The 12,295-nt window shown below is 49.1% G+C and overlaps 1 protein-coding gene across 3 annotated transcripts in view; it reads left to right on the top strand.

Moving 5' to 3' along the window:
* Positions 1–12,295, top strand: part of trioa (trio Rho guanine nucleotide exchange factor a) — a 105,431-nt gene that overhangs the window by 50,328 nt on the left and 42,808 nt on the right. For all 3 annotated transcript variants that reach the window (XM_031586749.2, XM_031586750.2, XM_031586751.2), the window contains 6 exons: positions 2,056–2,248; positions 5,232–5,819; positions 6,959–7,081; positions 9,811–10,002; positions 11,057–11,188; positions 11,412–11,642. In XM_031586749.2, the coding sequence (XP_031442609.1) occupies positions 2,056–2,248; positions 5,232–5,819; positions 6,959–7,081; positions 9,811–10,002; positions 11,057–11,188; positions 11,412–11,642 (1,459 nt within the window). The remainder of the gene's footprint in view (positions 1–2,055; positions 2,249–5,231; positions 5,820–6,958; positions 7,082–9,810; positions 10,003–11,056; positions 11,189–11,411; positions 11,643–12,295) is intronic.

Consider the following 12,295-nt stretch of genomic DNA (forward strand, 5'->3'; position numbering starts at 1 on the left):
GGTTAATCAGCGGGCCACACGTCGTTTTGTTTCCAAAGTAAATGCAAGTGTATGGCGTTGTCGGCAGTGCTGGCAGTGGCAGCTGGCATGCGAGGTGGAGGGGAGCTAACTGTTGGGAGTGTGAGGGGGGGGGGGGGGGGGGATAGTTAGCAGGCTGAGGGGTTCTGCGAAGCCTGTTTAGGTGGCGAGTGAGGGAGCGGGCGGGCGGCTCCAGTGCCTGTGCCTTCAGGCGGATATGTAGGTTAGCACATCTCCTGGGGCTGACAGCTAGCCTGCCTCCAGAGAGCAGAGTTGACACCTGGCTAGCTCAAAGATAGAAAGAGATGGATGATAGAAAGGGAGAGAGCGAGAGGGAGAGAGGGAGAGGGAGGATGTGGAAGAGAAGGGTTGCAGAGGAAGAGGAAGGGATTTGATAAAGAGAGAGAAAGAGGGAGAGAGAGAAACAGAAACATGGGCAGCGTGGGCTCTCTTGAGAGAAAGGAGAGAAAAAGCTGCAGCAGTTTAACTCCTGCCAACAGCCTTTTCTCCACTCCTCTTTTCTCTCCATCCCTCTCTCCCAGCATGGTCCTCTGTGCACCCACACACTCACACTCTGGAGGGAGGGAGAGAAAGAGGGAGACATCCAGAGTGAATGGTGTGAGAGCGAGGGAGAGGAAGAGCACGGGTGTGTGAGGGAGAGGGAGAGCACGTGTGTGTGTGTGTGAGAGAGAGAGAGAGAGCGTGTGTGTGTGTGTGTGTGTGTGTGTGTGTGTGTGTGTGTGTGTGTGTGTGTGTGTGTGTGTAAGAGAGAGAGAGCGAGAGAGAGCGAGCGAGCGCTTGCAGCAGCGAGAGGAGGGGTGAGTGAACGAGTGAGAGGAACAGAGCTGTAGAAAAGCAGAGTGTCGCAGTAACAGAGGCAGGCAGCATCGGTAAGCTCTGTGCTCTTGTGTGTGTGTGTGTACATGTAAGTGGTGTTGATATTTTGTATTTCCTGGCAAGGGTGTGTGTGTGTGTGTGTGTGTGTGTGTGTGTGTATGTGTTGTGTGTGGGTGTATGGGGAGCTTTACTGCTCCCCTTAGACTGGAGGGACAGCAACAGACAGACAGGCAGGTAAACACAGAGAGATGAACTGAGGAAAAAAAAATGATCTTTGTTTCTCTCTTTTTCTCACAGGATTTGTAGTCAAAATCTGTAGGTAAACTGTAAAAAGAGATCTAAAATCAACTACATTAATTACATTTTGATGTATTCATTTAGCAGATGCTGAATCTTGACTTAGAGTGACTTAAAGCACAGATCAGACACATTTTGAACAGTATGTATGCTTTCTGAGAATGACTGACTGACTGACTGACTGACTGACTGACTGACTGACTGACTGACTGACTGACTGACTGACTGAGTAACAGACAGACTGAGTTCGAAGGTGGAATTCTGAGAGGTTGGAATTCCGAGGAGACCGGCAGTAAACCCTACCTTCAGAGAGGGGGAGGAAGGAAGGGAGGGAGGGGAGAAAGAGAGCTGTGTGGTGAAGCTCTCATCACGTGCGAGGGAGAGCCGCGTCGCGCAGGGGATGAAATTGATTTGGAACATTTTGGAATGGATTTGGAGCCTCTCTCCCACCCTCCCCTCCTCTCCTCCTGGATAGGCAGCGGGTTTTCCGTCCGGCTCTCCTAACGCCATCACGGGGGCTAGCGGCATGATGCAATGCAAAAGCGGATCAGATCTCACCTAATCCTCTTTTTTTTTTTCTTTTTTCTTTTTTTTTCTCCCACTCCCTGTTTCTCTCTCTCTCTCTCTCGCTGACTCTTACTACATCTCTCTCCCTCTCCCCCATCCGTCTCTGCACCTCATTTCTCTCTCTCTCTCTCTCGCTCATCTCTCCTGTGTGCTCATCATCTCTCCCCCTCTCCGCACCCATCATCTGTCTCTCCCTCCATCTTTCCCCCCTCATCTTATCTCGTCCTCTCTATCCAATCCCCTCCTCCTCATCTCCACCCCCCCCCCCCCCCCCCCCCCCCCCTCTGTTGTTTCTCTCTCTCTCTTCCCCCTCATCTCTCTCTCTTGGGTCTCCAGCGAGGACGTGTGTAAACATGGCTTCACGGTCATCGTGGACATGCGCGGCTCCAAGTGGGACTCCATCAAGCCGCTGCTGAAGATCCTGCAGGAGTCCTTCCCCAGCTGCATCCACGTCGCCCTCATCATCAAGCCCGACAACTTCTGGCAGAAGCAGAGGACCAATTTCGGCAGCTCCAAGTTCGAGTTCGAGGTGAGCGGTTCTGTGTTGTGTTGTTGTGCGGTGGGTGGGGCAGATGAGGTGCTGGGTTTTACATTTTAAATTAGTTTTTTTGTTTTCAACCGATTTGACGATGCGTAGGAGGTTCCGTGTGGCAGTATGAATCTACTGAAGGTTTTAAAATGTAAGGGTAGCAGGGGTTTTGGTTAAAAGTGGAAGTTGTTTGTAATGTTGCATGCTTTATCAGAAAGGATAGTTTGTATATTTAATGGTGATTGACAAGTCAGTAGCTGCGCAGTTGGCTGTCCATAGCTTTCCGGGAGCAGAGCGAGCTTGAGTAATTTGCTGGACTGCTCTGGTTTTAAAGCATACTCTTGATAAGCTTATACGTATCGGCGCCACGGCTACCTGTCAATCGCAGATTTGGTGTCGTTGACAAGCTAATATAAAGGAAGCTGTAGACAAAAAATGCTGCTTGGTGTTTTGTGCATCTGTGCATGTTTGTGTTTGGATATGTGCCGGGCAGGGTAATGGCTCATTGTCTTGCTGCGTAGGAGGACTGTGTGGGTGTTGGTGTTTGGAGAGAGGGCAGTTGGGAAGGGGGGGGGGCTCAGTGGCTAAAGGGCAACTTTGAAGAGCTCTTCTTTCTCTGTTTGTGTGGTGGAGACCGCAGTAGTGTTTGTTTGCATTGCTGGCCTGTTTATGTTTGTGTGTGTGCGTCAGTGCGCGGACAAAAACAGCATTTGTGTCCACGTTTGTGTACTGTCCGTTTGCATGGATAGAGTGCAAGTGTGTGAGTGATAACCTGGCTAATGACCCGTGTTATTGTATTTGAGTCAGATACAGGAATTTGGCCAAAGGGTCCACATCCCCGAGGAATGATTAAGGGGTTGGGAGGGGTGCAGGAATGTGCTCAGCATTCCTGTATACTCGGCTGCAGGCGGATCACATCCGGAAGCACTGGGGAATTCCCATGATTCCTTGCGCATAAACCCACCACTTCCATTTCTGATGTATGAAAGTCATCTCTCAAACATTTCTGAAATTGTCAGTAAAGAGCCTTTTTATTTTGTGCTTTGAATGCTGGGAAATTACTGCTCCCATTTGCATTTTATTTACTTTTACTGTGGCTGATATGTTTGATCTAAAACCAGCCATATGAGACCATATTCAGGGAAGGCCTTACCTTCAGAAAGCCAAAATATCAACTTAATAGAAAAGGCAAGTGTGTGTTTGTGCTTGGAGTGAACATGGTTCACTAATGTGTGTTAATGTTACTGCTTAGAAACAACCTTGAAATAGTCTGAAGAAAATCGATCTATTGAATGGAGCCATAACTATACAGACTTCTTTTTCAGTGCAATGTTTTCTTTTTCTTTTTTCCACGGGGAGCTATCCTTGAGAGATGGCGCGGAATTAAAAGCAGTGAAAGCGCTCACCTTGACTCCTCCACAAAAGAGCCACATTGGCCCCAACGCTCCTCGCTCTCCACTATACCTTTTCTCTCCGCAAACAAAACCCACACTCCCTGACGTTTTTTTTTTTTTCATTCGTTCGCCCCGACCACTCAGTGCTCTCTTCGGCTCCGTCCGTCTTTTGTCCACGCAGAATGGCATGTTCTGTTCAGACTTGTGGCGGGGGAATGAAAAATGAAAGTATTAAGGCGCGTTGTTTCAGAAAGGAGCTAGAACGGCTAGGTAGATACATTCTGAAGTCGGACATGGTGTTTGTTCATTCCAGTGTTTTCCATGATGGATTTGTCTGACAGCCTAGTTATTGAGTGTCATTCTCTCTTGCGTTCCCTGACCTGGGTGCCTGTCGCTGCTTGCCAACGGCGTCTGTGACGGTCACGACTCCGACAGCGAGGGATTGGTGAGAACACAGGTGTAATAGAGGTGACGCCGCGGAGAGCTGCGGCTTAGGCGGAGGGCGACCCTATTTCGCTTGTTTTAGTCGGGTTGCCTTGGCGACGGTGGCCAGGGCCCCTCTCTCCGTCCTCAACTGGCGAGAGAAATCCTGAATCCATTTCACCACGGGTCACTGCAATTTGTGTCCATACCGTCTCTTTTAATGCTCAACCCAATCATTTATTGAAGTGCCTTCCCTTTAAAAAAATCCAGTGGCAACCATCTAGGCAACCATCTAGTGTATTGTAATGCTTTGAAATCAATGGCTTATTTCTAATAAATAAATCAAGCGTAGACTATTAAAGCACTGTCCTTAATTTCAATTCACATCAGTCCCAAATTGTCTCTCACAGTCAGAGTCCTCCTCAGTAAATGTTCATGGCGGTACCAGCAGTGTGCTCTTTTGATGACTGGGCGTGGAGGCGATGGGGGAGGGGGTGAGCTGATGAGGGATGAGCCCAGAGCCCAGAGCACCGCTGCCTGCTGGTACAGTAGTGTTGAGGTAACCTGCAGCAGTCCCGGCCGCTGGACTTCATTTGGACTGATGGGGCTGTGTTAAGAATGGCAGCCAGCTGGCCAGCTGGTCATTAAGTGGAGACTGGAGCGATCCCAGATCCCAGAGGGACCGGGCAGGCAGGAAGAGAGTCGCTGTACGAGCCCACGCTGGTGCCGGGAGCATCGATTAACCGTCTTGTCGTTTCTTTTTTTTCTCTTTCTGCTCTCTACCGCTCTCTCTTCTCTCTCCTACCATTTGCTCCTTGCCTTCACCCTTCCACCACACTAATCCTTTCTTCTCCTCACTCTCTCCCCTCCATCTGGATCTCCTATTGGACCTCTCCCTTCCTTTTTCTAATCATTCTCAATGCATGAATTTCCAAAACATTATTCCCCCCTCTCTCCCTCTGTCTCTCTGACTTATCTATATGTTCATCTATCTATCTGTCTTTTTCCCTCTTTCTCATTCACTTTCACTCATCTTCCTCATTCTCCACCCATCCATCCATCCATCTATTCATCCATCCATCCTCCACATCCTCCTCTTTCTGCCATTTATCCATCCATCCATCCATCCATCTCTCTCTCTCTCTTCCCCTCTCTCCTGCACCCAGACCACCATGGTGTCCCTGGAGGGCCTGTCCAAGGTGGTGGACCCATCGCAGCTGACGTCCGACTTCGAGGGCAGCCTGGACTACAACCACGAGGAGTGGATCGAGATCCGCGTGGCCTTCGAGGACTTCACGGGCAACGCGCGCCACCTGCTGGCCAAGCTGGAGGAGATGCAGGAGACGGTGACGCGCAAGGACTTCCCCGCCGACCTGGAGGGCGCGCGGCGCATGATCGAGGAGCACGCCGCGCTCAAGAAGCGGGTGATGAAGGCGCCCGTGGAGGAGGTGGACACAGAGGGCCAGCGCCTGCTCCAGCGCATCCAGAGCGGGGACGGCAGCTACGCCCAGCGCAGCGTGCCCGCCTCCGCCGGCCAGGGGATGGGCGGAGATAGAGGAGGAGGAGGTGGGCAGGGCGGAGGTGGCGGCGGCGGGTCGACGAACGCGGACACGCAGGGGCTGGTGCCCAGGGTGTCCGCCCTACTGGACAAGCTGCACAGCACCCGGCAACACCTGCACCAGGCCTGGCACGTGCGCAAAGTGCAGCTGGACCAGTGCTTCCAGCTGCGCCTGTTCGAGCAGGACGCAGAGAAGGTGGGTGGAGATGCTCTAGGATGACTGATTGTGTGTGTGTGTGTGTGTGTGTGTGTGTGTGTGTGTGGGTGGGTCTATTCTTTTGCATGAAGAAAGTCTGCACCAGTTTGTGAGTACCGGTATGTCTGTCTGTGTGTGTGTGTACTGATATATGTGTTAATGTGTGGGCAATATAATTCATGTTCAGTTGTATTGCTCTTTTGGATGTGTTTTGTGTTTAGCGAGTGGAGAGAGTGTATGTATGCATCACTATGCGCCTGTCTGTGTGTGTTTATTCGTAGAGATGCTTCTGCGTTTGGGCGCTCCCACTGTTCTGTCACAAGGACTGATGATGTCTTCATGTCTGTTGCGTGGGCGGGAGGGTGTTTACTTCCTAGCAGAGATTAGACAAGAATTTATTGTGCTTGTCTGCGCATGTGTTCGGTGGGTGTGTGTATGTGGGTGTGTGTGCGTTTTTGCTTGCATCTGTGTGTGTTTGTGTGTCTCTGCCTGTGTGTGTGTGTGCGCATGTCACTCACTTAAATGGGGGATTTATGAAATCTTGTGACGAGGGGAGTTCTGGAAATGACACTGCCCTGGTTGGCGGTGTTGATTGCTCCTCGCCAGCGTGTGGAAGCGTGTGGAAGCGATCCGCACACGCCACCGTGGCGAGCAGATTTGCATGTTGCTAGGACACCAGCAGTGGTTCTCGCCTAGGGAGAATCAGGTCATTCTTTAGCGCTGCTATTTTTATCAGTATTATATCTTCTCCCGCATACATACATACATACACACACACACACACTCACTCATTTACTCAATCACAAACTTGCTCCCCCACTTAAACTCATACTATACACACACACACACACACACACACACACACACACTAATTTATTCCCACATACACACCATGCCCACACTCATTTTCTCCCTTACAAACATACACTGCACACTCACCCAATTAAGCACGTGGCTCTGCACACTCCCTCTAGAGTGCATCTACACACACACACACACACACACACACACACACACACACACACACACACACACACTCAGTAATTGACACGGAGCCCCTATGTAATATGTACAGTAGCCTCCAGCAGTTTGTCCTGTCATTTATCTCCCTCTTCCTGTGCTGCTCTCTCGCTCTGCAGATGTTTGACTGGATCATGCACAACAAAGGCCTCTTCCTGGCGGGCTACACCGAGATCGGCAACAACCACGCCCACGCCATGGAGCTCCAGACGCAGCACAACCACTTTGCCATGAACTGCATGGTAAGGGACACGTGTGTGTATGTGTGCACACACACACACACACACACACACACACACACACACACACACACACACACACACACACACACACACACACACACTTTGCCATGAACTGCATGGTAAGGGACACGTGTGTGTATGTGCACACACACACACACACACACTTTGCCATGAACTGCATGGTAAGGAAGAAATTATATGTGTACATATGTGTATAGAAACAGGTTCAGAATCTTACTTCAATTTGAAACCCTTAATCTTACACATACATGCATTATGATACAATTTCACTTGAAGACCATACTCGATAATACCATCCTGTTCGCTTGATGCGTGCACACACGACCACACACCCTCAAATACATTACCGTACACACACCCACATTCATTCGCACACAGTGGCAATGCAGGCTTCGGTTTCTCAGAGATCTGTTTCTCCCAGTCGATCTTCCTCCCATCCCCCCTTAACACACACAGCACCATCAGCATGATGTCATGCATAACACATCTCCAACTCAGACCAGCACGCCCCTCTGGACTGCTCCTAACCAGGCCCCTGGCAAGCTTCAGTCGCTTCCCTCAGTCTCTTCTTTATGGCCATGTTCCCACTGTACCCATCTGGTGCACAAGACCCGACTGCCCCAGGAGGGCGACTATGCCCTGGGCAAGAGGGTTGCAGATTTGGGGACCCGCAGCCTGCCACCCTCACCCAGAGGGTATCTGAAGGGAAGCCCTTATCATCCTCCACAGCACTGGAGGGGGCCTTCAGAAGTAGTAGTAGAAGAAGGAGAAGAAGGAGAAGTAGTAGTATACACAGACACACACACACACACACACACACACACACACACACAGACACACCCACTCGTGCTCACTCTCTCACAGAGGGTGTGCCAAGCAGTTGTGGCCAACATGCATCAGTCCCTCTCTCTGAGGGGCTCTTGGTTTTGGTCTCCCATTTAATCCTTCTCTCACACTCACTCACTCTCTCTCTCTCTCTCTCTCTCTACTCTTTCTCTGTAATTCCTCCTCTTTCAAACAGTTACCCATTCAGATCTCCTGCTGTGTCAGATTCATTTTATTTATAGCTTATTTTTTCTTTCTTTCTTTTTTTTTTTTTTTATTCCTTTGCCACAACAGTTGCTGAAAACACCATCAAAGCGAGGGAAACGATTCATCTGAAATACCCGCTCTTACTAACAAGTTATTTTGAGGCGCCATGATTAATTAGACACTTGGATTTTGTTGTCGATAAGCGGGGATATCAACACCAACAAAGAAAGCTTTTATTTGTTGCATTGTTTAATTAAAGTCAGTCACTTGACTCATAGGCTCACCCCCCTGTTTGTGGTTGAAAGAGAAATAACATTTAGATGCTGCGGGTGGGGGGAGGTGAGAGGGGTGTGTGTGTGTGTGTGTTGCATGATTCCCCCCCTTCCCCCACCCCAAACTTCCCTTGGAGGTAGAGGTTTGTTGCTGCTATCTCATGGTTCCTTGCGGCGTTTCTGTCAGTGCTCACTCTTTGGCTCTCTGGGGGTCAAATGAAGTCCACCAACAGGATGGAGTCCAAACCCTTTAGTTGGCAACAAACCTCTGCCAACCTTCCGGATCTTTCCTTAAGACCATCTCCGAAACCCTTTTCCAATCCGTTCACGTGTGCGTTTTGTGTACACTAAGAGGATAGACTCTGTGTGTGTTTTAGTTACTTTTTTCCTCTAACCCTTTGGTTGAAAGCATCTAGTGCTTTGGTTGAAAAGCTCAATGCCAAGACTCTGCATTTTGGACGGTTCAGGTTAAGAACCCATCAGAAATCCAATAATCTAGTGTCCAATGAATCCAGTGATGAAGTGCAGCACATAGCTCATTTACAGCTGTGTGTGGGTGTGTGTGTTGCACAGTGGTGGGTTCTCCTGTTTTAAGTGTCTCATTACAACACCGTCCTCTATTGATTGGTTCCTGTTCGGTATTGACTTAAGGGGGGGATGGAAGGCTAGGAACATGAGAAACAGAGAGCCCTCTACAGAGAGCAAGAGAGAGGGAAGAGGGCTGGAGTGAGTAAATGAGTGCGAGCGAGGGGAGAGAATGCTGGAGGGAGGGGAAAGGCTGGCTTATCTCCTGCCACACACCAGCTGTGCTGGTTTATCCCTCTCTCAGTCAGGGGTGGGGAGAGAAGGATGGCCATCGCTTCGCTTGCCGTCTGTGTAAATCTACCACGGGCTCCGCCACCCACGCCCGTAAGCCCCGGCTAAGAGGGTTCACACACACACACACACACACACACACACACACACACACACACACACACACACACACACACACACACACACACACACACACACCTGCCTCATGCGTGACTCGTGTATCGCTGCAGTATCACATGCGTTTTGTCAAACATCAAGTGTCACATCACCAGAATATCATATGTGATGTATGGTTCAACACTCAAATCAGCAGGATGTCAGCCATCACACATCAATGTTATCCGAGAATCATGTTGGCAGAATATCGTGCACAGAGCAAGAGTCACCATTATGTCAAGATCTTAACGTTAAGTGTCACTTCACCAAAAGAGACATATAAGTATGTAAAAAAAAAAAATCTAAACTTACGTCAAAAACAAAAATGGTCGAATTCTACAACCTTTGACTCTGAAATAATGATCCCAATAATGAAGATTTGCACAATACGATTAACACACATCTCCTCCTCCTCCTCTCTCTCCCCTGCAGAATGTGTATGTAAACATCAACCGCATCATGTCGGTGGGGAACCGGCTGCTGGAGTCGGGCCACTACGCCTCGCAGCAGATCAAGCAGATCTCCAGCCAGCTGGAGCAGGAGTGGAAGGCCTTCGCCGCCGCGCTGGACGAGCGCAGCACCCTGCTGGAGATGTCCGCCTCCTTCCACCAGAAGTGTGACCAGGTCAGTGGCTGATGGGCACAGTGACGCAGCCCTGAGGAGAGTGGGGGGGGGGGGGGGATTGGCGTAGCAAATTCTAAAAACAAAAGCTAATGATAAATTTGATATTTCAGGAATTTGAGCTATTTTAGGGCAAGTTCAAGGTTTTGAAGGTTTTTTTAGAGATGTATTAAAATGGAAATTTGGACAGCATTCTTGCCCAGCTCTGTTTTTTAATGAGCACACTGCAGCTGCAGAACAGACCAGAGGAAATCTGGTGCGACAAAAAGGGCTGGGCTCCCCCTCTCTCTCTCTCTCTCTCTCTCTCTCATACTCTCTCTCTTTTGCTCTTTCTCCCTCTTTTACTCTCTCTCTCTCTCTCCCTCCCCCCTCCATGGAATATTTCCCCTGTGTTGTAGGGCTTTCCCCAATGGCCCAGCACACAGCTGTTTTTCCCCTGGTAGTTCAGCTCTCCAGCTCTCATATGGATCAGTATTAGTGGCCTGATATGACCGTATGCAAAACCTCACGTCAGCATGCTACCTCCCCTTCCCCCACCAGACACACACACACACACACACCACACTTTACTCACTCACTCCATGATTATATACATTATTCCTTTAGCTGGAAACTTCTGGAAGGTTAGGCCTCCGCCCTCCACAGCGTGTATGTTGGGGAAACTGAGGGTTTTGAAGATGAGAGACGACGGCGAGATCAAAGATTGACTGACAGGGCTTCCCTGCCTTTGATATGATTCTTTTTTTGTGAATATACATCACCCTGTTCTCTTCAGTGACTTGAGATTCTTTATCTTTCTTAGTTTGATGTTCTTTTTGTTGTTTCATCTTTTTGTCCCCCTCCATGCTCTCTTGGAGTAGTTCCGGATGTCTAAGCAGTGTTGTAGTAAAAGTTCACGCTGTGGCATTTAGACCCTGTCTGTGAGGATGGGCTTTTTACATGCAGTACTATTTGGCACAGGGGTGGGAGAAGGTTTGTTGGTTTGAAATGCAGCTACTCACTCAAGTCTTGTGTGTGTACCTTCTGTGTTTGTGTGTGTGTGTGTGTGTGCGTACAGTACATGAGTAATGTGGACTCGTGGTGTAAGGCATGTGGAGAGGTGGAGTTGCCGTCAGAACTACAGGATCTGGAGGACGCGATCCACCATCACCAGGGTCTATACGAGCACATCACTGCAGCCTATTCAGAGGTAACGTGTTACACCGTATCACCAACCATGTCATCACCAGTTACCCACCAGCTACCCCACGTGTGATTTATAAAAAAAAGCATAAACTGTGTGTGTGTGTGTGTGTGTGTGTGTGTCTGCGTGTGTTTGTAAAAGACTGTAGGAATACACACACACACACACTCAAACTATAGCCTACACTCATTCCTTTCTCCTGTGCTCTCCCTGGCCTTCCTTTCCACAGGTGAGTCAAGACGGGAAAGCCCTATTGGACAAGTTACAGAGACCCCTCACCCCCGGCAGTGCCGATTCGCTGACGGCCTCGGCTAACTACTCCAAGGCGGTGCACCACGTGCTGGACGTGATCCACGAGGTGCTGCACCACCAGCGGCAGCTGGAGAACATCTGGCAGCACCGCAAGGTCCGGTTGCACCAGCGCCTGCAGCTGTGTGTGTTCCAGCAGGACGTTCAGCAGGTAAACACACACTTCTTTCTCTCTCGCCTCAGCCCCACACTCACACACAAACAAATACAGTCTCACACACACTTCAAGGTCCTCTTGGATCTATGCCAGCAGCTGTGTGTGTTCCCACAAGGCACGGAGGTAAACATGCACAGAGGCAAAAGTGAAACACTAATTAATTCCGAGATAAAGCGCAAATACATTCCTTAATCTATAATGTTTCCAACTCAAAATTATTACACTGTAAAACAACCTATAAATATGACTGTAGGCCCACTAAATGTTGAGGTGAAAGTTTTGTCAAGGAAATTATTCTTTTTTTTCTCACACCTGTTTTGTCCTGTCTCTGATCATGTCCTGTTTCAAGAAGACCTCATGAATATTTACTCAGAATTTGAATAAGATACTGGCCAATGGGAGAGCTTTTTAGAGGCTCATCAGGGAAGATTTGAGTGATAAATTCTTCCCGGGATTGGACCATTTTTATCGTATGGTAAAAATCGAGCTCCTTGATTGGCCTTGATTTGTTCACGTTCAGGAGATAAAAAATGAGAAAATCCCTGTATCGGTAACATTTTCATTCTCATACTAGCTCACCAGTTTTTATGATGTGTTGCGGCCACCCATTACTTGTTTATTGGTCAGTCGTTATTAGCTTGAGCTAT

Source organism: Clupea harengus, chromosome 19 (genome assembly GCF_900700415.2).
Source record: "Clupea harengus chromosome 19, Ch_v2.0.2, whole genome shotgun sequence".
NCBI lineage: Eukaryota > Metazoa > Chordata > Actinopteri > Clupeiformes > Clupeidae > Clupea > Clupea harengus.